Source organism: Phoca vitulina, unplaced genomic scaffold (assembly GCF_004348235.1).
Source record: "Phoca vitulina isolate PV1807 unplaced genomic scaffold, GSC_HSeal_1.0 scaffold85, whole genome shotgun sequence".
NCBI classification, from domain to species: Eukaryota; Metazoa; Chordata; class Mammalia; order Carnivora; family Phocidae; genus Phoca; species Phoca vitulina.
This window is the reverse complement of record NW_022589788.1, coordinates 1,440,684-1,464,545: the sequence shown is the minus strand read 5'-3', so window position 1 is coordinate 1,464,545 and position 23,862 is coordinate 1,440,684. Positions and strand designations below refer to the sequence as shown.

At 56.0% G+C, this 23,862-nt stretch overlaps 1 protein-coding gene across 3 annotated transcripts in view; it reads left to right on the top strand.

Moving 5' to 3' along the window:
- The window catches only part of ZFYVE28 (zinc finger FYVE-type containing 28), a 118,229-nt gene that overhangs the window by 75,617 nt on the left and 18,750 nt on the right, over nt 1–23,862 (top strand). For 2 of the 3 annotated variants that reach the window (XM_032395483.1, XM_032395484.1), the window contains exons 6-8: nt 156–245; nt 9,282–9,383; nt 15,506–16,753. In XM_032395483.1, coding sequence (XP_032251374.1) covers nt 156–245; nt 9,282–9,383; nt 15,506–16,753 — 1,440 coding nt within the window. Of the gene's footprint in view, nt 1–155; nt 246–1,957; nt 4,224–9,281; nt 9,384–15,505; nt 16,754–23,862 lie in introns of those variants that run through there. The other variant, XM_032395485.1, reaches the window with a different exon arrangement.

Sequence of the window (23,862 nt, the reverse complement as noted above, 5' to 3'; positions counted from 1 at the left end):
CAGCAGCTGCCTCTGCTCGGGCCTTCTGGAGCAGAGTGTGGCCCCTGTCACCTTCCTGACCATCTACTGAGCACAGACGCAGGTGAGGGTGGAGTGGGCCACGGTGGATGCAGGTGGGCAGGCGTCACCCTTCTTGCTCTCTGTCCCTCGGCCAGGGCCCTGGACTTCGGGTACCTGACCCAGGACATGATTGACGACTACGAACCAGCCCTCATGTTTACCATCCCCAGGTTGGCCATCGTGTGGTGAGTGTTCCTCCCGCCCAGGACAGCCATTGGGCAGAAGCCTAGCAGGACTGTGGAGTAAGACAGTGCTGGGCCCCTCTGGGTGTTGATGGCTGGCACTCACACCCCCAACAGGTGGCTGCTCGGCCACCCATGCGGTACCAAGCCGGCCTGCTGTCACCCCTCACCAGGTGTTCTGAGGGTGAGGGAGGGATCCCCCACCCTAGATAGAACGAGATGGCTGGACACCCAACACCCAACTGGACAGGTGAGATGGACAGTCACCTATGCTCACAGCCCAGGGGAGGAGCGCCCCACACACCATGTAGAACCACGTGGGGCGCACGCAGCAGCAGAGTGCCCAGCGCGGGCTGTGGGAGGAGGCCCCTGGCTCCCGTGGGGCGATGGGATGGGCTTACCTGAATCATTCACAGGCTGGCAGGGGGTGAGATGAGACCTAGCAGGTGGACAGCAGGTGGGGTGCAGCTGCTCTGGCCGTGGGGGCATGCCCAGGCAGAGCCTCTCCTGCTGGGTGCGGAGTGTGAGCCACGAGAGCGGCGGAGCTCAGGCTCGGGCCTCTGGGGTCCTGTGGGCTCAGAGGTGTCGGCCAGCACGTGGGGTCAGGCCTTGTGTACCCCAAGGCAGGAGGTGCTCGGTCACCTGCTGAGTGCCCAGAGCTTCTTGGAGCCGAGGTCGGAGCCCGGGTGTTCTGGGCTAGGTCCACTGCTGCTCAGCCACACCCTGACTCCCAGACAGGGACGCCCTTGCCTCTTGCCAGGCGAGGGGACGTGGGGCGGGTGGCCACAGGGGGAGGAGGAGGGTGAATGGGCCACAGGGAGCCCAGCGGAGAGGCCTGTAGGGCTGGCCACTGGGGCGGGGCCCAGCGGGCAGCTGGTGTGACGTGTGGAGCTGGGCAGAGAGCAGGACCAGAGTCCTCGGGGCAGACGCTAATTGTAGATGCCGTCGTCAGTGAAGCGGCCTGGGAGAGTGTGGGGTGGACACAGAGGCCAGGACTGGTCCAGGCACAGGACCCCCTCCTTGGGAAATGGGGGTGCAGTGGTGGGAGCGGTGGGGGGCAGGGGCGGTGCAGCAGGATGGGGCCAGCTTCTGGGCTGGAGGGGCTTCCCTCAAGCACAGGGAGCAGGACAGGTCGAGCTTCATGCAGAAGGCATGCGGGAGCCAGCAGGGCAGACCCCATCCTGGATGGGCCAGAAGCACCTTCTGCTGCCCTGGGACCCTGGAGGTCAAATGGCAAAGAGACCCAAAGTGCAGAGGCTTGGGGGACGGAGAGCTGGGAAGAGGGGCCGGGACCTCAGGGAAGCCCGAGCACCGCTCTAGAGTACGGGCCGGCCCTCTGCCCACACCCCGCTTCCCCTGGGCTGGGCATGAGGCGGCTGCGCCCCGCTCTCCTTGGCCTGGCTGTGTCCTCAGAGCCACCTTCCCCGGTGGTCTCTCTGCCAGGACCCCTGGCCTGGCGCCTCCAGCCCTTCCTTCCATTGTCCTTTTCCCTGAGAGACTGTCTCCTCCCCAAGTTTACCCGTCAGGGAAAGCAGGAGCACGTCCCAGCTCGCCAGAACGCCCACACTTTACAATTGCCTTAATCGCTAGAATCTGCCTTCACCTGAAGCTGAGGGAGGCAGAGGACAAATGTCCCTTAGGGCCAGCTCTGGTGGCCTGGCCCAAAGTGGCCCCTCAGTGGGCCGCACGATTTTGTCACGTCGTTTGCTTTCTAGGCAACAGCTCTCTGCGGCCACACTCATGTCGAAGACAACGCTGTGTTGAGCCGGGGCCTTGCTTCTACGGGCCTGGGCCGCGGGTTTGTGAGCAGAGCGGGCTTTGTCCCCTTCCTCTGCGTCACACGGTTCACAGGCTGCTTTTCCGGAAGCCCTGAGACCCTGGCCTGGCTGTGTTTCTTTTCTAAAACTCCTTGGCGAGTGCCTTGAAGCTCAGGATCCAGCGCCCCCACCACTGAGCCCGCGGCAGGGATGTCGTCACGCTGGTGGGGTTCCCAGGCTGGCTTTCCTTTGGAGCCGCCTTATAGTGCACACGGATGCTGGTGTGGGTGCACACTGACCGGCGTGCTCTGATGAGCCGCGTGGCCCCTCGGAGGCTCGTCCGGGGACACGAGGGACTTGCGCTGTCTTAGACGGAACCTGTTCTAATCTTCATGGAAGTGCTCAGACTCTCTCAGTCAGTTTAAAATAAAACCCATTTAGAATAAAGACGAGGCATCAGACAGCCTGAGTGCGTGGTGTCCAGGTTCTCACACGCGAGCCTGCTGAGCGAGTTTGTTCAGCCCTTACCAGCCTAGCTATTGGCGCTGGCCCAGACCCGGTGGTCATGGGACTGTGCTCTCAGGCCTTCCCACTCTCACCGAGCAGCCCCCCGAGGCCACTTCTCCCTGACCTGATTCACTGCGCCCTGTTTGCAGACTGCTGCTGCCCTGTGGACATCTGAACTTCTGCTCCTTCTCTGTCCCCTAGTCCTGGGAGGGAGAGTGAGGGCCCCAAGGGCTGGGCCTTTGTCCCTGTGCCCCCTTCCTGGCAGCACCGTGTGGGGTGCCCTTGGAATCCCCCAGGACAGGAGGGAAGGCTCTGAGTCACAGCTAAGTGAGGCAGGTTTTGGAGTTGGAGTGAAGGGAGAGCAGGTGCAGGAAGGCCCGCCAGGAAGTAGGAGCTGATGCAGGGGCCTGAAGCCCAGAATTTAGGGAGCAGAGGTGCTGGGCTTGGCTGAGCCAGGAGGACAGCCGCACGATGGCCACCCCAGGTCCACCTCAGACTGTCAGCAGCCCTCCCTCAGAGCCAGGCTGTGCGTCTGGGGCTCTAGGGCATATGAGGGCTGTAACTGGAATTCTGCATCCTTCGGAAGGAGGAGTAGAGCGGTGAGCAGCTGTTGCCAGAGCTGCCCCCTTCAGGGTCACTTCCCCTGGCGCCGGAAGCCCCCCCTCCTCCCTCATTGTCCACGGCAGCGCCACAGCTGCACAAGGTGGGGCCGGGACTTGCTTGGTCCTATACCTGCCCAGCGAGCATGTGTTGAGCACCTGCTGTGTACCTGGCCCTGTGCTTGTCCCCAGGGGTACCGGGACGCCCACGGGGCAGGTGCACAGGTAGGAGAGACAAGCAGTTGCCGTGGAGTGTTCTGGTTGCTGGGGTAGGATAGGACCTTGGAGCAGAAACCCTCTAGAGAGGACAAGAGCTGCAAGCATGAGGGGCGGCTCCCCGGTGCTGGAGCAAACTCCGGAAGCTGGGGTGGGGGCCGGGCAGGCAAAGGGGCGGAGGCAGCACCCTCGGCTGGAGGGGGAAGGGGCGGGCCATGGGACCTGTGTGGCACTGAGGCCAACTCTTGGAACAGCAGGCTTCCTGGGTCACATCTGTGATGTGTGTTCCTGGGACTCCAGGTGATATTCAGGGAGCACTGAGAACAGAGGGGTCTGGGGGTGAAGCCTCTCTACTGCTCCAGGCCCTCCCCCTGCCTTCAGGAGCTCCAGCCCCTTCCCACCCGCCCTGCTCTGAGCTATCCCAGGAACAACACACCCTCTGAGGTGGCATGGCATCTCTAGCCCCATCACAGATGAGGAGACAGGCGCTGAGCGGCCAGAGGGGGCACGACCCAGCCCTGCCCCTGCCTGATGACCACTGGGTTCTGTGGCCCTGGGGAGGCCTGCCTGAGGCAGAGGTGGTAAGCCGAGCCCTGAGAGATTGGCAGGGATGGGGGGAGGGCCGTGGGCGGGTCTGGAGGTTTAGGAGGCCGGTCGGACCAGTGCAGGGTGTCCACGGGGCTGGAGAGGGGTTTGGTCTTCTCCACACCAGCCAGCTCGAATGCTGGCCCTGGGCCCTGGGCCCCACCACCCATGCTTCCCCTGCGCCCCTGGTCCTGGCCCCCCTGACTTAGCATCACGTCCCCGCTGTGGGTGGGGACGCTGGGGACACATGTCCTGGGGGAAACTGAGTCTCCACAAGGTTCCGAATGTGACAAACTGGTTCACTTTTGAGGATTTATCTTAAGACAGTTGGTATAAGTGAATGAAGACATTAACAGAATCTCCAGAGGCAGCACCCAGTGAGTGGCCCCATCGGGGTGGACCTGGTTACTTGGGCCTGCCTGGAAGTCTCCCTTCACTACCCCCTTTCTGCTGCTGGTCCAGCCCTGGCCTCTGCTTCAACCTCTACACCTGTCCCTCCCCCCCCCCCCCCCACACACAGTGAGAGGGACACCCTCCTCCTGGAGCTGCATCCCAGGCTGACCTGCCCAGAACCACTGAGACCCCAGGCCCTGCTCCCGCTCCAGCTGCAACCCACTCCTGCCCCACTCTCCCCCTCCCCCAGCGGGGCCAGCTCTGCTCTTCCCACCCCTCCTCTGGCTTCCCTCTGCCCCCCCCCTCCTCTCTCCCTCCTTTCTCCTCTCCTCTCTCCTCCCCTCACTCCCCTTTTCCTCCCCACCTCCCCCAGCAGCCCCATCCCTTCCCCTCTCTCATTGTCCCACTGCCTCCCACCACCTCCCACCCTGCAGTCCTACCACCAGAATTTTCCAGAAGCTGCTGCCCCATTTGGGGGGGTCTCTGGCCTCCCTTTGTTTCCTTGCCCACCTGCTTCCCCACCAGAGACAGCCCCCTGCCCAGCCCCTTCCCAGTCTCCACACAACCTGCCTTACCTGCAGCCCTTCTACAGGTGCTCACCTCTAGCAAGGTCGCATGTGTACTCTAGACTGTTTATTTTTAAAATACGTTATTTAGACATAATGCACACACCACACCACTCACCCACTTCAAGTGTACAATTCAGTGGTTTTCAGTAAATTTACAGAGTTGTTCAGCCATCACCATTAATTTCAGAACATTTTCATTCCCCCAAAAGGATACCCCTCCCCCTTAGCCGTCACCTCCACCCCCTACACTCCCACCTCTCCAGCTCCAGGAAACCACAGATTTGTTTCTGTGTCTGTAGATTTGCCTTTGCAATATTTCGTATAAAGGGGATTTGTGTTACATTCGCTTCTCCCCACAAGCCTGGAAGCGCTACCGTGAGGAGTGTTCACGGCCTGTTTTCCCTCAGGTCCTCAGTGCTTGGCAGGTGGTGGCACAACTTTTGCAGAATTTGGTTGCATTGACCTGACAGGGCACAATCTGTGTTTAAAAAGAGTTTTAGAAGTTTATTTTTAATCATGAAAATCTGAGGGTGTGGATATCCAGAATTAAGGGATTACTTAAAAACAATACTCCAGCCATTTAGGTAACATTGGTGAAAAATCCCAAAAGCCATGGAAAAACATTCCCAGTGTGTTGACTACAAAAAATTATACTAAACACTGTGTCTCTAGTTAACAAGACTTCTTAACATGATAGCTATAACTTTTGTAAACAGAATCAAAGCAATAAATGTTAACTTTTTTGGTGTGGTAAAATAGACATAACACAAAATTGACCACTTTCACCCTTTTTGAATGTACATCAGTGGCGTTAAATACATTCACATTGTTTAACACATTCACCACCACCACCACCATCTCCAGAATTTTCCCATCACAATACCAACTCCCTGCTCCCTCCTCCTCCCCTGGTACCCTCTAGTCTACTTTTTCTCTATGAGTTTGACTCCTCTAGGGACCTCATATAAATTGAATCATACAATATTTGTCCTTTTGTGCCTGGGTTATTTCACTGAGCATCATGTTTTCATGGTTCATCCATATGGCATGTAGGAACTTCATTCCTTTTTTTTTTAAGACTGAATAATATTCCATCGTATGTAATTAAATATTATTTTAAAGAAGAGATTTCCAATAACATCCAAAAGAAAAAAGTACCTAGGAGTAAATTTAACCAAGGAAGTGGAAAACATGTACACTGAAAACTATAAAACACTCCTGAAAACAATTAAAGACCCAATTAAATGAAAAGATAGCCCATGTTCATGGATTGGAAGGCTTACTATAGTTAAGATGGCGCTACTCCCCAAAGTTATATAAAGATTCCATACATTTCCTATAAAAACTACCTTGGCCTTTTCTTTTTTTTGCAGAAATCGAAAAGATCCTCAAATTCATATGGAACCACAATGGGCCTTGAATAGCCCAAACAATATTGAAAAAGAAAAACAAAGTTGGAGAACTCGTATGTCTCGATTTCTGAACTTAATACGAAGTTATGATAATCAAAAGTGTGGTACTGTCATAAGGATAGACTGACAGGAAGAAATCAAGACAACAGAAATAAGTCAAATATCTATAGCCAACTGATTTTTGACAAGGGGGTCAAGACCATTCAATGAGGAAGTTAGTCTCTTCAACAAATGATGCTGGGACAACTGGATAGCCATACACAGAAGAACAGAATTGGGCCCTGTGATGTGTCCACTAGCCTAGGCCACAGTACCCGGATATTTGGTCAAACCCCAGTTTGGATGTTGCTCGAAGCTATTTTAAAAATGAGATTAACATTTAAATCTTGATCTTGAGTAATGTAGCTTACACTTCATAATGTGGGTGGGCCTCACCCAATCAGTTGAAAGCCTTAAGAGAAAACAGAGTTCCGCAAGTGAGAGGGAGTTCTACTTCCAGACTGTTGTCAGACTTAAGCTGCAGCATCAACTCTTCCCTGAGTCTCTAGGTGTCTAGCCTGCCCTCCCACTCTGCAGAGTTTGGACGTGGCCACCATCCACAGTTGTGTGAACCAGTTCCTTAAAATAACTCTCTAAAAAAAAAAAAAAAAAAAAACCCAACCAACCAACCAAACTCTACCCCCTCCCTACACACCTACACACACACACACACACACACACACACCCTATTGGTTCTGTTTCTCTGGAGAACTCTGACTAATACAGAAGGTAAATCTTCACATTTCCTGGCTTGGCAGTAGATTCTTAGATTTGACACAAAAAGCATGAGTGACAAATGAAAAAATAGGTAAATTGAACTTCATCAAAATTAAAAACGTTGTGCATCAAAGGACATTATGAAGACAGTGAAAAGGTGACTTGAAGAATGGGAGTGGGGGCTCAGTTTTCCTCTCATGCTGGGCATCTGCCCCGTGCCCACCTGAGCCTGCCCCCCACCCCCGACCCCACGTGAGCCCAGCGGGCCCCTTCTCCCTCCACCTCTGCCAGGCTCAGCCCAGGGGCTGCTTTGCCCCTCCTTGGCAGTGACAGGAGTAGCGTGGCCTGGCGTGGTGCCGTTCTGGGAGCCCTCCTAAGTAATGGGTTTGTTTCTGAGGCTCCAGACCAGGCGCGGTCAGCCCCGGGCCTGGTTCTCATGGCACTGATGGGGTAGCCAGTGTCCCTCCTGGGACCCAGGAGAGGAGTTGGGCTCCCTCCCTGCCCCCTTCGCTGCTTTCTGAAGGACAACATTGCCAGGAAGCCTGGGCAGAGCCCCTTTTCACGGCCTTTGGGCCGAGACCACTGATTTACCCATGAAGTTAAGGTTCTATCTTGGGAAGTTGTCCCCCGAACACTGTTAATTTAACCAGAACTGTCAGCTCGTGTCAGACCCATAAAACAGACTGGAAGGAATGGAAGGCTGGCCGGGGCGTCCTCTGCCATCCATCCCATCCCCATGCAACCCCGACCCTCCTCTGCCCCAGGAGGTAGCACAGCCCATGTTTTTCCTGTGACTTTTGAATCTTTCTTTGTGCACGTGGAATCTAACCTTTTTAAGGGAAAACAGTCCATTCAGTTTTACCAGTTTTTCTCCCTGCCCTGGACGCATTCCTGAGCTAATGAGGACTCCATGTTGGATAGTGATGACCCGATCCCAGTGCAGACATGAGATTCTGTTCATTTGCAGAGAGAGACTTGGGGGCCCTTCTCCATTTATGCAAACAAATCCACAAGTCCCTCCCCCATTCTCTGATGAGGAAGCAAGGAGCAGGCGTTGTGTGTGTGTGTGTGTGGGGTTCATTCCCTGGGCACCTTGATATGAGCTGTCTGGTCCCGGGAGCCCCAGGAGGAGGCACCCACAGAAGGGTCCTCCAGAGATGGGCCAGCTCTTGGAGAAGCAGGTCTGGACAGGATGGTGGGGCATGCTTGGAGCTAGGCAGGACTGTGCAGGTGAGATTGCCACAAGGAATGAATGAGGTGCTGCCTGTGGAACGGGGACCCCATGGAGGGGCATTTGAGCAGAGCCAGATGGTGTGCCAGCCACGGGTCAGGAGAGAGAGGGTCCGTCCTGCCTGGGGGTGATGAGGCTGTTTCCAGTCTTGATGGGTGATGGAGCATGAGCCAGACCTCTAGGAGGGAAAGGAGGCTTGGGGACAGGCTGGGCAAAGGTCAGGGGGTGGGGGAGCCACGAAGCACACAGCTCACTGTGGGGGCCTCCCAGGGTTCCGGATGAGCAGGGTGGGGGGGGCTGGGACTGGACTGTCACAATGTGCTGTGGGTCCGGGAGGCAGGAGAGGCTGTGGTCAGTGAGTTGGAAGGACTCACTCAGGGCAGCCCCTGAGCTTCAGAGTGTGGAGGCGGGTGAGGGAGGTCCGAGCCTGGGAGTCCCGTGGGAGGTTGGGAAGGCAGCCTGGAGGCCAGGTTTGTGAGAAGTCGCCCCCTGTTTGCGCCAAGGGTCCCTGAGATGCTCCTCCAGCCCTCCTGGGACCCCGCCAGGGCTCAGCCCCGGAGGCTCAGCATCCGTGTGCATCGGCGCGGGGCCGTGGGTGAATGGGTGGGTGGCAGGGGCCGCCGGCTCTCACTTCCCAGTTCTCCGTCACGTCTGCAGTAGATGGTGCACCTCTAATTCTCATAAGCCTCTGCATGTGTGTTAAACACAAATCCAAAGTTCCCGTTTTCAAGGAGGTAGTTTTAGTAACAAATCTTGATGCTGATTTATCTGATTGCAGCAGTGATGTGAACAGATATATTTTTATGATTATTTTATGATCCCTCAAATGAACAACAGCTAATCAGCTTCAGAAGATGATAAAGTCTGAGTAATTTTCAGTGCTTTTTTCTAAACATATTTAAGATTCAATCACAAAAGGCGAAGTGTGTGTGGTCTGAGTCCCTGGCTGTGGTCTGGGCTCGCCCCAGGGGGCTGCAGGGCCTCACACCATCCTGGCTTTTGTCTTGAATGCAGTGGCCTCGTGGTCTACGCAGACGGACCCCTGAACTTGGACCGCAAGGCAGAAGACATGTCCGAGCTATTCCGACCCTTCCACACATTACTGCGGAAAATAAGGTGGGGGAGGGGCCGTGGGGGAGGGGAGGAAAGGGGGTGCTGCAGTCCCTGTTGGCCCCCAGCCCTCCTTTCTGTGAGGACGGGTGGGGCTCTTCCCAGTCCTCTCTGCTCACGTCAGAGGTGCTGCAACCTTGGTCTTTGTCTTTAGTTACTGGTTTATAATGTTTAGAGCCCCCGTGTAAGCCCCACACCCTTGTCTCCCCACAGAACCAAGCTCTTTGTTCTTGGCCGGTGACACAGTGACCATGGGTTTAAACTGTCGGTCACATGACCGCAGCCGCTATGGCCGAGGGCCCTCTGCGCGAGAGGGAGAGGTTGGGAAACGGGATGATGCGGGTGCCCCCAGGGCCACACAGCCTGCAGGGGAGGGCTGTCAGCTGGGAGGGAAGCCGCAGGGCTGTGGCTGGGGCCCAGGTGGGGATGGGTGCTTGCTAAGGGGCTTTCGTGGGTGCTCCCACCAGCGTAGGGGTGAAGGGCCCAGCTCTCTTGAGCACCAGTGCCCCTCCCATGCTGTGGCTTGTCCTGGCTCCCCGGGGGTCCACGTGGCATCAGTGTCCTCGGCCCCCTGTGTGCTGCCCTGTGAGCTTGGTGGTGCCTGGTCTGGGTGACTGTCCTCTGCTCTAAGGGGTTCCCCTCAGCTTTTAGCAGCAACAGGCCTCAAGCCAGCCCCCTCGATCTTGTGCCTCCCCACAAACCCTCATTTCCCAGTGGCCTGGAGCCCTTCCGGGGGTGGCCCCTCGGAGCTGAAAGCGCCCAGCTGTGGCCTCCTGGATGGATGCCACAGCAGGAGGCTGTGGGCCCTGGTCCTCCAAGCTCCTCCCTGGCCCCGTGGCCTCGGACTCAGAGGTCTTTCTTACCGTGGCTCTGGTCTCTAGAAGCTCCCTTCCATGCCTTTGGTGGAGCTGATGACCCCGTGGACTCTTGCATGGACTTCCTGGGTCCAGTAGGACTGCCCAGCCCAGGGCAGCCCAGGGCTGGCTTTCCTTTCCTGGTGCCAGTTCTTGCAGAGAGCTGGAGAGTCCCCTGCTCCAAGCTGCCCTTGGCCCCATGAGGAGCCCAAGTACTGTGAATCCAGACAGCAGACAGTGCCCAGCAGGGTGGTCCTCGGAGAGTCACTGGCCCTGGGGGCGGACAAGGCACAGCCTGGGTCCTGTGACGGGTGCTTGGTCCAGACTATGGCTCATCTGAGAGATAGCTGCAGCTGCTTGCCTCGCACCCGGGCCCAGCTGTGGGCATTCTGGGTAAACTGTGACCCTGGACCTAGAGGCTGCTGCCCTCCCTGGTCGTCTGATGATGAATGAGGAGAGATGGTGGATGGAAGAGCAGGGGGCTGGGCACAGACGGGGTGCCTTGTGGGGGAAGGGCCAGTGCATGGGGATGGGGGGGGCACTGGGCGCTGGGATGTGGGCAGGGGAGTGGTCCAGAGCATCAGAGACAGGTGCGACATGCTCTGAAGTCTGATGTACGTGACTGGAATCAGAGGAAGGAAGAGGGGCACCTGCTGGCTCAGTCGGGGCTGGGGGGCATGCGACTCTTGATCTCAGGGCTGTGAGTTTGAGCCTCACTCTGGGTGTAGAGATCACTTAAAAAAATAAAATCTTAAAAAAAAAAAAGGAAGGAAGGAATTTTCCAAAACTGAAGAGAAATCTCTGCCCGCAGACCCAGGAGGCTTAAGAACTACAAGGAAGATACATACAAGCATACTTGGGTATATCATAGTAAAATTGTTGAAAACAGAGGAAAAAAATCTTAAACACAGCCAGAGAAAAAGGACATATTTCTGGGAAAAGAACGTAAAATTGACAGCTGTCTCCTGAGAAACAAACAAACAATGGGAGCCCGAAGGCAATGGAATGATGTTATTTCAAGTGCTGGAAGAAAACATCTGTCCACCATGAAGGCGAAATGGTGAGTTACTGAAAAGCAGAGGCTGAAGGGATACAGCAGCGGCCTGCCCACAGAGAAGAGCTAATTGGAGTTCTTCAGGCAAAGGCAAACGCCCAGATACAAATGTGGAAATGCAGGAGAGACTGCAGAAGTCTGTGTGGGTGGACGTGAATAAGTGTGCATTGTGCAGAACGATCATCGCCATGTCTTGTGGAGTTCAGATTACACATGGCATCGTTAACATTTGAAAATAAAATCAACGTTTTGCTACAAAAATTTTTTAAAAGAGGAAGGAGAACCAAATCACTTTGAAATTACAGTGTGAGAATTTGAAAAATTCAATACCTATTTTATGATGAAAATATCAATGGGGATTTCCTTAATCTGATGAGAGAGAGATGCATACACACACACATGAAGTTGAATCCTTCTGTCACATTGTACACAAAAATTAACTCAAAGTGGACCCAGGACAGAAATGTGAGACCTGAGACAATAAAACTCTTACAAGACCACGTTGGACAAGTGCTCTACCATGTCGTGTTTTGGAAATGATTTGTTGGACAGGACACCAAAGACACAGGCAACAAAAGAAAAAATAGACAAATTGGACTTGAAAGTTTTAAAATTTTGTGCATCACGAGACACTCTCAACAGAGTAAAGAGGCAGCCCACAGGTTGGAGAAAATATTCTCACATCTTATACCTGATAAGGGATCGATACCCAGAAGCTATAGAGAACTCCTAAAACTCACCAAGAAAAACCAAACAACCTGATTCCAAAGGGCAAAGGATTTGAAAAGACATTTCTCCAAAGAAGATGTATGAATGGCCAATAAGCACATTAAAAGATGCTCAGCATCATTAACTGTCAGAGACACGCAGATCAAAACCACAATGTAATTCTTCCTCCCACCTGGTAGGAAGGGAGGAAGACAAATAACAAATAACAAAAAATAACAACAACAACAAAACAAATAACAACAAATACTATGTGTTGGCAAGAATGTGGAGAAATTAGAATCCTGTGCCCCGTTGGTGGGAGTGCAAAATGGTACTGCCGCTGTGGGAAAACACTGTGGAGGTCCCTCAAAAAAATGAAAAATAGAATTGTGAGATGACCCAGCAATTCCACATCTGGGTATATTCCCCAAAGAGCTGAAAGTAGTGTCTCAGAGAGATGTGTGGATAGCCGTGTCCAAGAAGCATTATTCACAATAGCTAAGGTGTGGAAGCAAGCCAAGTGTCCACTGATGGATGAGTGGATAAGCAAAATGTGGTCCATCACACAATGGAATGTTATCTGGCATAAAAAGGAAAGCACTCCTGACACCTGCCACCACACGGATGAACCTGGAGGACATGCTTGGTGAACTAAGCTGCCATGAAAAGACAAACTATGTGTGATTCCAATTATAGGAGGGACCTAGACTAGTCAGAATCATGGAGACAGAGAGCGGGTGTGGGTGTCGGGCGGGGGGCTGGGGGTGAAGTGTGCTGGTAGTGTTTATGGGGACAGAGTTTCAGGTTTACAAGATGAATGTGTTCTAGGAGCGGATGGTGGTGATGGTGGCGCTAGGATGTGAATGTATTTGGTGCCACTGAATTGTCACTTAAAATGGTTAAGATGGTAAATTTCATGTCATAGTTGTTTTATCACAATAAAAAATTTAAATATCATCTGCAGTAATGTCAGTAAATATCAGCTGCTTAAGCATAAATCTGCAGTTGTCTAAGGCCTCCATTGAAAGTTATGAAACATTACTGGCATGAAATGTTAAAGATGTAGAGAGAGAGTGATTCCATATTCAAGGAGTGAAGAACTTAACATTGCAGAGATGTCCATTATCCTCAAATCAATCTATGAATTCTGAGCAGTCTCAGTCAGAATCTCAGGAGGTTTTTGTCTCTTTTGGTAGAAATTGACAAACTAATTCTCAAATTCATGTGGAAATGCAAGGGACCTAAACTAGCCAAAAAGAAGAAGATCGCTGGAGAAAAAGAACATTATTTACCCACTCTACCCATGCTGGGCTTTGGTTCTTTCCAAATAATGCTGGTGTGACCACGCTTGTGAATACGTGTGCATTTCTGCTGCAGCAAAGCCGACAGCCATGCTGGGCCAGGAGTGGCTTCCGACCCCGTCAACAGGACAGAGCCTAGAAACAGACCAACACGTCCGCGCCCCTCTGATTTATGACAAAGGAGACACAGCAGAGCAGTGGGGATGGTTGCTGTTCTCCAATAAATGGGCTGAGTCAGCAAATATCCATGTGAGGAAAAACGGGTCTGGATCTTTATCATAATCATACACAAGAATCAACTCCGGATAGATCACAGATACACACGTGGAAAGTAAAACAATGAAGATTGCCGAGGAAAGCAGCAGGAACATCTTTGTAACCTTGGAGTAGGCAGATTGCTTAAATAGGACAGAAAAAAAAGGGGCGCCTGGGTGGCTCAGTCGTTAAGCGTCTGCCTTCGGCTCAGGTCATGATCTCAGGGTCCTGAGATCGAGCCCCATGTCGGGCTCCCTGCTCTGCGGGAAGCCTGCTTCTCCCTCTCCCACTTCCCCTGCTTGTGTTCCCTCTCTCGCTGTGTCTCTCCCTGTCAAATAAATAAATAAAATCTTTTAAAAAAAGAAAGAAAGCCCCAGAGTTGGGGAACAGATCCATCAAAGAACTCAAATCCAAAACATAAAGAACTCCTGTCGATCTGTAAGAACAAGAGTGATAACCCAACTAAAAATGGGCAGAAGACCTGAAAAGGCCTCACAGAGGGTACATCGAAGGGCTGCCAAGCGTGCACGCCGGTGCGCACTTCATCACTCAGCAGGCTGAGCAGTTTAAAGTGAAAAACGGCAGGAGTGCCTGGGGGTGCCGGCGAGCAGGCCTGAGAGCCGCAAGGGAGTGTCCCGGGTGCACAGCGTGAGCCCCGCAGCAAAGTGCAGGTGTGTCCCCCCGGGAGGCGCTCCGAGAGGGTGGGCAGCCAGAGCCCAACAAGTGTGGAGCAGATTCTTACCCATGAGACTGGACCATTGACAACCATCACCAAGTAGGGTTGTCAGATCCAGCAAGACAAAACCAGCAGAACCCTCCGAATTTGAATTTCAGATAAACAGTGAGTTTATCTTGCACTTTCTTAGTGCAAGAATGTTCCACATGCTCCCCATTTGGGACATTCTTATTCTAAAAAATATTCATATGCTTCAGAAGTATTTGTTGTTTATCTGAAACTCAAATTTAACTGGCCATCCTGAGTTTCCCCTGGCGGCTCTATACAAATATGATATTGCCAAACAAAATCTGCCTCTAGAGAGTGTGGACAGCACATTCCCATTTACGCAGGGAGTGACAAGAGGCAAGACCACCTCAGTCTTTGGAAGTCAGGGTGGTGGGGGTGGCAGGGAGTGAGCAGGGAGGCATGTGAGGGCCTGCGAGCCTGGTTCACCGCCCGCCATTGGATCTGGGTGCTGTCCGCATGGGCGTGCTCAGTTTATGAAGAGTCACAGGCTGCGCGTTTCCGGGAAGTACACTTTTCCATGCGTTTCCAAGACTGCACGGGAGTCTTTAATCTGGACTCAGACCTACACTGGCAGAGAGCAAGGCACATCCGCGTAGAACTGCTCTAGATGCATCCCAGGCGTTGCCACATTAACTCCCTTCAGATCACTGGTTCGGTGCCCCTTCCTCCAGGAAGCCTCCCCAGACTACGTCAGGTGTGTTGATGTGCCCTCCTGCCGGTAGGCATTTTCTTTTGTTGTGGTTGCTGTTGTGATGAAGTCATCCTTCACAGAAATGGTGTTTATTACCTGCATCTTCCAGTGTAGCCCCAAGGGCATGATGGGCCTGAGCTGGGCCTGCACGTCTCTCCATCTGGCCCAGAAAGGGCGCTCGAGAACATGTGTGGAGTGAGAGCCTGTATGTGAACCAACATTTTGTTTTCACTCCTAAAAGGTTTTCTTAACACGATGATCGCGTCCCTAAGAACCGGGGCCTTCTTGTTTTCCGCAAGAGTTGTGAGAGCCTCACTTTTGAGAAAGAAACCATCGCAGGAAGGCAGTCATCCGTCCCCGTGGCCGCCGTCCGACCTGTGGCTCGGGAGGATCCCCACAGACACCTTGTTGCTTCCCTGCGGATGCAGTTGTCAAGCACGCTGTGTCCGTCCGCTCTCGGCCAGGGGGCTGGTGTGGCCTTTGGGACCCTCACCCGTGGTTTTTGTCTTGACCCTTGTAGGGATTTGCTGCAGACCCTGACCGAGGACGAGCTTCACACGCTGGAAAGGAACCTCTGCATTTCCCAAGACGTGGAGTTCCCCATCCGGGCAGACACCCAGGTGCCCCCAGCCCTGGCACCGGCCTTCCCCTCACCCCTTCCCGCCGAGGAGCTGCTCTCAACCAAGGCCAAGAACCCGGAGGCGGAGCTGGCTTGCTCCATGCAGTACGACGACCAGGAGCTGGAGCAGCTCAACCGCATGGTCCACAGGGCGGGGGACGAGATGTCATCCCTCCTCTCCCCGCCCAGTGCCTGCCAGTCCCCAGCACGCCGGCCAGGGGTGGAGGGCAGCCCCCGTGGGGAGGCGTCCCCAGGCAGTGCACGGCTGCGGCCGGGCAGCGACGAGGAGGAAGGAAGGGTGTTCTTCATGGATGACGTGGAGGGGGCCGCAGAGGCCCCGGGCGGCTCGTCCGGGTGGGTGGGCAGCACCAGTGCTGACCCCCAGGAGAGAGGGCAGGGCGGGGGGCGCGGAGAGGCGGAGGAGGGGGACCTGAGCAATAACAATGACGTCCCTCACGACAAGATGTGGGCGCTGGGCCCCAACTCCTGCAGCTGCCTGGATGGGCAGCCGCACCTGGACGGCTGGGAGGGGGGCGTGGACGCCGCAGAGACGGCCGAGATGATCGCCCACCGGACCGGGGGCATGAAGCTCTCAGCCACCGTCATCTTCAACCCCAAGTCAACGCCCGCCGTGGGCTCTGCCGTCACCGCCACGGAAGCCTCCAGGGACGGTGTCTCCCTGTCGGAGCCTGCAGCCGAGGGGACAGACGGTGGCTCCCACAAACTCAGCACCGCGGCCACCAGCTGCCTCCTTAACTCCTGCGTGTGCTGCGGGGGCTGTGGGGGCGGCAGGGAGGACGCCGCCGCCCAGGGTCTGCGGGACAAGTGTGGCCGGGGAAGCGTCATCAGCACCTCTGACCTCGGCTCCACCAAGGCCAGTGCCAAGGGCCCAGCCCAGAGACAGGAGGGGGCCCGGCCTGCGCCGGAGGCCCTGCCCTCAGAGGACGCCCCCACTGCCAAGTGCCTGACACACACCTCGGGGCCTCAGCTGGACACAGCAGACGGGTCACCTGGAGCGGACGATGGCACGGGTCCCACGAGGGAGCCTCAGGCTGGACTGCAGGACAAGGGGCAGCCCTCGGAGGCCAGGGTGGAAAGTCAGCCGGGAGAGGCGGCCGAGGAGGAGCCTCAGCGCCTGTCGGGCTCCAGGTAAGAGCCGTCTCTGCCCGCGCCTGGATTCCTCTCTGCATTCAGGGCTCATGCCCACGGGGCTCTCAGGTGTGGGGGTGGGGAGGTGGCCAGTGTGGGACACCTACGCCGCGGGGAGTTAAGCAGCATATACCAGCCTGGTCGCCCAGTCCAGCGGAGAATGTCCCCCAGTGAGTCCCTGACCACCCTCCTTCTGATGTTACAGGCACCTCTCAGGTGATGTGAGCACAGCGCCAAGCCCTCTGCCCACCCCCTTTCACCACCGTGGCCCATCCTGGCCCCAGGTGATCCATGTCTGTCCGGGGGCGGGGTGGGGGCAGGGACTGGGCAGCGGACACCCCTGAACATGCTTTCCACTTTGATCACTGTGGTGGCCTTGGCCCAGCGCCCACCTGACCCACGCGGCTGCTTAGCTCCCGTGGGGTTGCAGTTAGCTGTGTGGATGCTCAGCAGTGGGCGTGGCGCCCTGGGGGCCGTGCTGGGATCCTGGGACCACCCTGGGGCCGCCCTGGGTATGTTCTCAGGCAGTGTCCCAAGGACTCTGTTCTCTCCGCCCCCGCCCTCCCCAGGGGAGCTCCTATGCTCTCCTCCAGAGGCAGGGGACCAGGAAGGGTGGGCCGAGGCGGGGGCGTGGGTCTGCAGGGCCCTGGCATCTGCACACCTCTTTTGACTCAAGGCCGCTCTCCCTTCCCTTGCTCCCCACACCCTGGACATATCCTGATGAAGCACATTCAGTGAGCGTTGCCCCCACGCCCGCCATATGCCTGCGACGTCCTCAGCGTTGGGAAGGGGGTGCTGGGCTCACACGCGACTGTTGAATTGTCACAACCCCTGGTCCTCTCCCTGGGGTGCTGCTTGCTGGGTCTGCCGGCAGGAGGTGGGAGGACGGGGGTGGGGGGGGTTCAGGCTGGAAGCCGGACACAGCCCCCGTGGCCACGGTCCTCCGGCAGTGTGTGACAGGGGCTGGCCAGGACCCCACGGGTGTCAGGGCCACCGTTCCACGTCCCCCAGGCAGCTCCGTGTGGGGTCTGCAGTCACGCCCCACCCCTCCCTGAGCCCCGGACGACCACTAACTTACTCTCCATCTCCGTGGATTTGCCTCTTCTGGACAGTTCCGTGCACAGAATCACATGGTATGTGAGCTTTGATGCCTGTCTCCGTTCCCTGAGCGTGATGTCTCCAAGGCTCGTCAGTGTTGGGGCAAACATCGGTGGCACTTCTTTCCTTTTTGTGGCTGACTAATATTCCGCTGGACAGACAGAACACGGTCTGTCTGTTCATCCGCCGGTGGGCGGGTGTCGTTTGTACGTCGGCTGTCATGAATGATGCTGCTCTGCAGAATTGCGTCCACACTCTTGTGTGGTCAGAGGTTTTCTTTCTTCTGGGTGTAGATGCAGGAGGAGACTTGGTGGGTCATACGCTGACTCTGCAGCTTTTTGAGGGGCTGTCAGCTGTTTCCCGGAGCCTCCACGGTGCACGCTCCCGCCGGTCATGCGCCGGGCCCCGCGTTCTCTACGTCCTTGCCAGCGCTCGTTGCGGCCCCAGAGTCGGTTAACTGGCTCCTTTGTCCTTCGAGCACATGACTAAGCCCCCCGTGTTACAGCAGGTCATTTTACCCCATTTAGCACAAGATGTGTAGAGATGGTCATTGACATTTAATTGTATAATTATCTCGAATATTCGCTTGGTTCCCATCAAATCTACAAACTACAGTGTATCCAGAGAAGTTTATCTCTTCACCTTGCTCTTCCTAAAGGTAACAGTTTTTAAGTTTTTTACAGTTTGCCTTTCAATTTTAAAAATAAAAGCAAAGATGTACACACATGCATTCTCCCCCCAACCCCCCCGGGCCTCACCCTGCAAACACTCTCGTCCGCCCTGCTCTCCTGGCCTTCTAGCTGGGAGGCCTGGCCATTGTAGCTTCTGGAGGTGCGCTCACCCTCCCGTCCAGCCAGTGTGGCTGAGCCAGCGCACCCTCGGGCAGGTCTTGTGCTGGCCCTGGGGCTGTGCCGCACTCGGCTGTCACAGACGGTGCAAACGTCTTCTCCTCTTTCCGATAAAGCTGTTTTTGAGATGCAAGCGCAGCCACGTCCGGAGGAATGAGTTATCGTCACAATGTGCTGGACAGCTTTCTTCCTCAGGGCCCGCCGCACAGGGTTGATTATTGGTAAGTGAATCATCTTTCTGCAAGGATGATAGGAAATCATCAGAAATTCTTCCACAGGGTATGTGGATTTTTCAGTTTTTGACCTGCCCCCTCCCCTTTTCTGGTCCAGCCGGTGGACACCTACTCTGTCTCCTGCTTTCCTGACATTTCCCACGGTGGACACCACTCGTTTGCGTTATGAAGACGGCTTCCCGGGCCCCATCCAGCTTCACTCAAACGCTGAAGCTGAGCTGAGCAGAGGAAAGAGAATCCCACCATGGCCTTGAGACAGTCCTATCTTCCCGGGAAGCTTTATCCAGAAGGTGCAGAGGGCCTGAGGAGGGAAGAATGTGGCAGGCGGCGGGTGATCAGGACAGCCATGCGTCTGAGCCAGGGCCTTGGACAGCGGTGCCCCCCTCCCCCCGGCGCCAGGGGCAGCCAGAATCAGGTCAGCCAGGTGTCAGCAGATGGGGCCCGTGGTCCCCCAGCCGCAAATATGACAGGAGCACCATTCCCTCACGTCACAAGCTGACCTCACGGAGCGTGATCTAATAGTAATGCGGAGGTGACAGAGCAGTGGTACCGTTAACATGGACAGACACAAAAGACCAACCTCACACAGGCGGAACGTTTACCCAGATTCCAGCGGGGAGATTCCTGAAAGTCGGGTATTGCTGTCCTCATGATGTCTCGAGGCTTCACGATGGAGACCGCGGGGCTCGAGTGCAGGGGCAGCCTGCAGATGGGGGGCTGGTGTCTGTGTCGGCTCAGACCGCCCAGAGAGGGGGCTGGCCTGCAGCCTCCTGCCTGTCCGCCCCCCACAGGTGCCTCTGCAGCCCTGGGGACCGCGGTGGCGGGAGGAGTGAGCAGCGGGTGTGATGCTGTGCTCGTGAGCTCCCGGTCCCGTGGTCCCTCGAGGAGGCCACTCAGGCACAGCCTCACACCTCTGCGCGCCACACAGAGCTGGTCCAGGCAGGAAGCGCACGGAGCTGTGACAGAGGTCTGCTCGTCCCGAGGACACAGGGAGTGAATTTTCCTGGTCAAGCAGAAGCCAGGTGGAAGGACCGGGCACTGGGCTCTCTGCCAGGCTGGCCGGAGGGTCTGGGCTGGAGAAGCGCCCTCTGGGGCATTCCCCCAGGCCCGACATTCAACCCGCTGCACCACAGACCAATTCCATCAGTGCTGTTGCCAGGGTGCTGAGACATGGCCCCCTGAAGAGTCCTGGAAAGAATGTTCTAGAACCATGCGTCCTTCAGCTCTTTTTACTGGCCTCTCTCCTGCCTTTTCAGGAAAAGTTAGGATCTTTTTAAAGGGAAAGTTAGCATTTTTTAAAAGGTTGTCGTTCCCTGTCTAGACTTACCTCACTGTTCCAGAACCTTCCATGCTCTTGAAGCCTGAATAAGCCACTTGTCTACAGCGTGGAGGCTCGGCCTGCCTCACATCTGTTTGTCCTTTCCACGACATTTGACCAGAGTGTTTCCATCCTGCTGCTTTCTTTAAAAAATACCATGGGCTCTCTTTTTTCTTACTATAAACGTGGTCCCCGTTCATCATAGAAACTCTGAAAACGTTAGAAGAACAACAGAGGGAAATAAAAATCACCCCGAATCTTATGAGCAGTTTTATTTTTTTCACTACATATTATGATCATTTCTCTGTAAAGCGCTTGAAAAACACTATTTCCATTGAATTCTACTGTATCCTAAGAACATAAGGGCATACCTAGTTTATTCTACATTTTCCCGTTTTCGTGTGTTTTTCCGTGTCAGGTTAGCCCGTGGCCCCTCTCCCTTAGGTTCTGTGTCTGCCCCTGGGGTTATGTCTTCAGAGCGGATCCTTGGTAGGGTCGCCACGGCAAAGGCGCCACTTACTGCCACGTACGGTCAGATTGCTCTCCAGACATGCGCCGATTTATCAGTTCATCACAGCAAGGTGCCCCCCTCCCCCCGAGACTTGAGAGGCAAAACACAACGCCCTGGTTGCTGTAGTTGGCTTTCCTCTGACGATTGGTACCCTGGGTACTTCTTCCTTCGTGTGCAAAGCGACCGCTCCTGTCTTCTGCCTGTTTTCTGACGGGGTTTTCATGACTTGTTCACTGACTTGAAAGCGTTCCTTCTGTCTGGTGCGTCTGCTGTGGACAGATTTACCCCACGTGCTCCTTGCCCCCTGATTCCATGTGTTGGTGTCTTTTGATTTATAGAAGCCTTTCATTTTGTTTTGTGTAATTACATTTATGAAAATTCTAGAGGAACCTTGTGGTTCTCGCTTTCCTTTTTTTCCTCTGGTTGGTTGTGCACTTTCCATCCCTCCTCTCCCCAAGGCCAGGGCATCCGGCTCATGTGCCGTGGCTTTCTTTGTTTTACCACTAACTCTGACCCGGTTTCGGAGGTCCGGGTGGTTCTGCCTTCTGAGACTGTCTCTGACCGTTGGGACTGATGGCCACCCTGACACACAGGCAGGGTCACTCCAGTCTGGCTTCGGGCCACCTCGTTGCCTGTCCTGCTCTGGAGGTCTGCTCTGCAGTATTCAGTTCCCCAGCTGCATTTGAGAGTCTGGCTGGCGGCCCCCCTGCCTCTCCCTCATGCAGTTGGTGGGCCTCCCTGGCTGTCGTTTGGGTCAAATGGTGAGAATCTGGAAGCGCTGTCCTCTACTCCGAACAGGTGACGTGTGCTCTGACCAAGTGCTCCGTCCTTGCAGGGGGAAACTGCTAGCAAGGCTCACCTGTTGTGATTCCTCACCTGTTCGGGTAGGACCTGTTCCCCCGCACCTGCAGATGCCGTGGGAGGCTGGGTCCAGGGGAGGGAGGCCGCCTGCGGCTGGATGCTTGACCTCAGCCTCCCCGAGCCTCCATTTTGTCGGCTGCAGAATGGGCTAACAAGGGTCGCCCGCTCAGCTGGCTTCTGGGGGAGGAGCTGAGGCCACAGAACATTGTTCCTTCTTGTTACTCTGCATTTTCCTCGTTGTTACTTGTCTTCGTTACTCGCCGTTCCTCACCCGTCATTACTCATGCCGTGGCTCAGGACTGTTACTCACGGCTCCTTGCCATCTTGCTGTTACCAATCTTGACTTTACCTCCCCGTTGCATCCCCGGATCTCACTGTTTCCAGGCCTCATTTACCACTCCGCACGGGTAGTGTGACCACCGGGCAGGGTGACTTGGAGCACTGTGGTGGGACTCTGTCCCAAGCTGACAGACTCTGGACGACTCCAGCCTCCGGCGTCACCGCTGACCGAGCTCGGTTCTGGCCTGGCTCCTTTTCCAGCAGATCCCTTGCCTTCCTGTGTGCTGCTGCCCCGTCGTGGTCCCCCCGAGCTCCTCTGCCCGCTGCCGGGGTTGGAACCCAGGCTCAGGGGTGTCGGGGCCCTGGGATGCCCTGGGTCCATCCCCCAGCAGTATGGCTGCAGAGAGGAGCCGGCTCCAGGGCCCCCGGGCCCCGTGGACCCTCCTCCCCAGACGGAGGGAACTGTTTGAGATCTCTGTCTGAGGCCCTGAGGACCTCGGCCCCCTCCGTGGACAGCCCAGGGGAGGGCAGCACGTGGCACAGACAGAGCTTCCTCCAGAGACGGGTGGTGGCTGGCGAGGCCTCCGTCATGTGGAAACCTTCCCCCGAGGCGTGGGGCGGGCTCTTCTGATGTGCCGTGGGCACGCCTCACCCAGTCGGCTTTCCCTCTAGCCGACCAGGTCCGGCCGGGCCCTCTGTGCCTGGGATCAGCCCCGCTGGCATATCTTCTGGCCTCCACGACCTGGAAGGGTGTGCGTCCCTTTCCAGTGTATGATGTGTAGCCTCAGCTTCTGGTGCAGGCAGTGGGGTGGTTGGGGGTGCCCTGGGGAACGAGGCCTGAGCCGGCCCCTTTGAAGGTAAAGGGGATGTGAGCGGAAAGGACTGTGCCGCCTGGGCGGACTGGCCACTCAGTGACCCCAGACGTGGAGGAGCCGTTTCCTGGCCTGCCCCCCCCGCCCGGTTCTTCCTGGGGCTCGGCAGAAGACCAGCTCCAAGATGGGGTGACGGGCGGGGCGGGGCCAACCCCTGACCTCTCTCTGGCAGCTGTGGGGCCCCGGGCTTGTGTCCGCCCCATCGAGACATGCCCGTCGCTGCCCTTTCTGCCAGAGCCACTCTGGGGCGGGATGCTGGGGGCAGGCCTCGCTGCTGCAGCCATCCGTCCCCGGGGCAGGTGTGCCCCCCGCAGTGCAAAGAGGGTGAACCCTCCACCACGTCACGTCCCTGGAAGGAAAAACAAGAATGATTGAGCGGGTTAAAAATAGAGACAGACTTGGAATTAATTAGACTCTTGAAAAACAGATTGGGCGTAATGACTGTCAGCAAGCCAGCTGCTAAGTGACGGGGCTGCGCGGCCGACGCGGGGCGGGACGGGAGCGAGCGCGGGCATGAGCTCAGAGGGCACCCCTCGCCGCACCCGCCAGGCACCCTGCAGCAAGCACAGTGACCAAGGCCCGTGCCGCTAGAACCCCACAGTGTCGCAACGACCCTGTGAGGCCACGGGGAGTCCCACACCCGGTAGGTACTCGGGTGGGGGTCCTGGGAGGGATGCTGCCCTTCTTGTTGATGGGCCTCCCCGGTGTCAGGGTCCTTCTTATGAACTCACAGCCGGGTGTGGAGCTGGCCTGGCTGAGGGGTGGTGGTGACTGCCTGGTGAGTGGGCACCCAGGACAGCTCCGTCCTAGCCTCCTCCCCCTGGTGACCCCACCCAGCGTGGCCTTAGAAGGCCCCCCTCATTCCAGACAGCTCCTTCCTCCAGACTGGTTGCCTCCCTGCACCCCAGACATCTCACATCCTCCCACCCTGCTGCTCCCTCCGCCTTTGTCAGTGCAGGACTGGGTCCGCTTCCCTCTTTCCCCACCGGCCCCACCCCGTGGGGGTGCAGTGCCAGGAAGAAGATAAAATCGATGCATAAGATGGAGAGTGACAGGTGGGCTCTGGGGCAGCTCCTGCAGTCAGAGCAA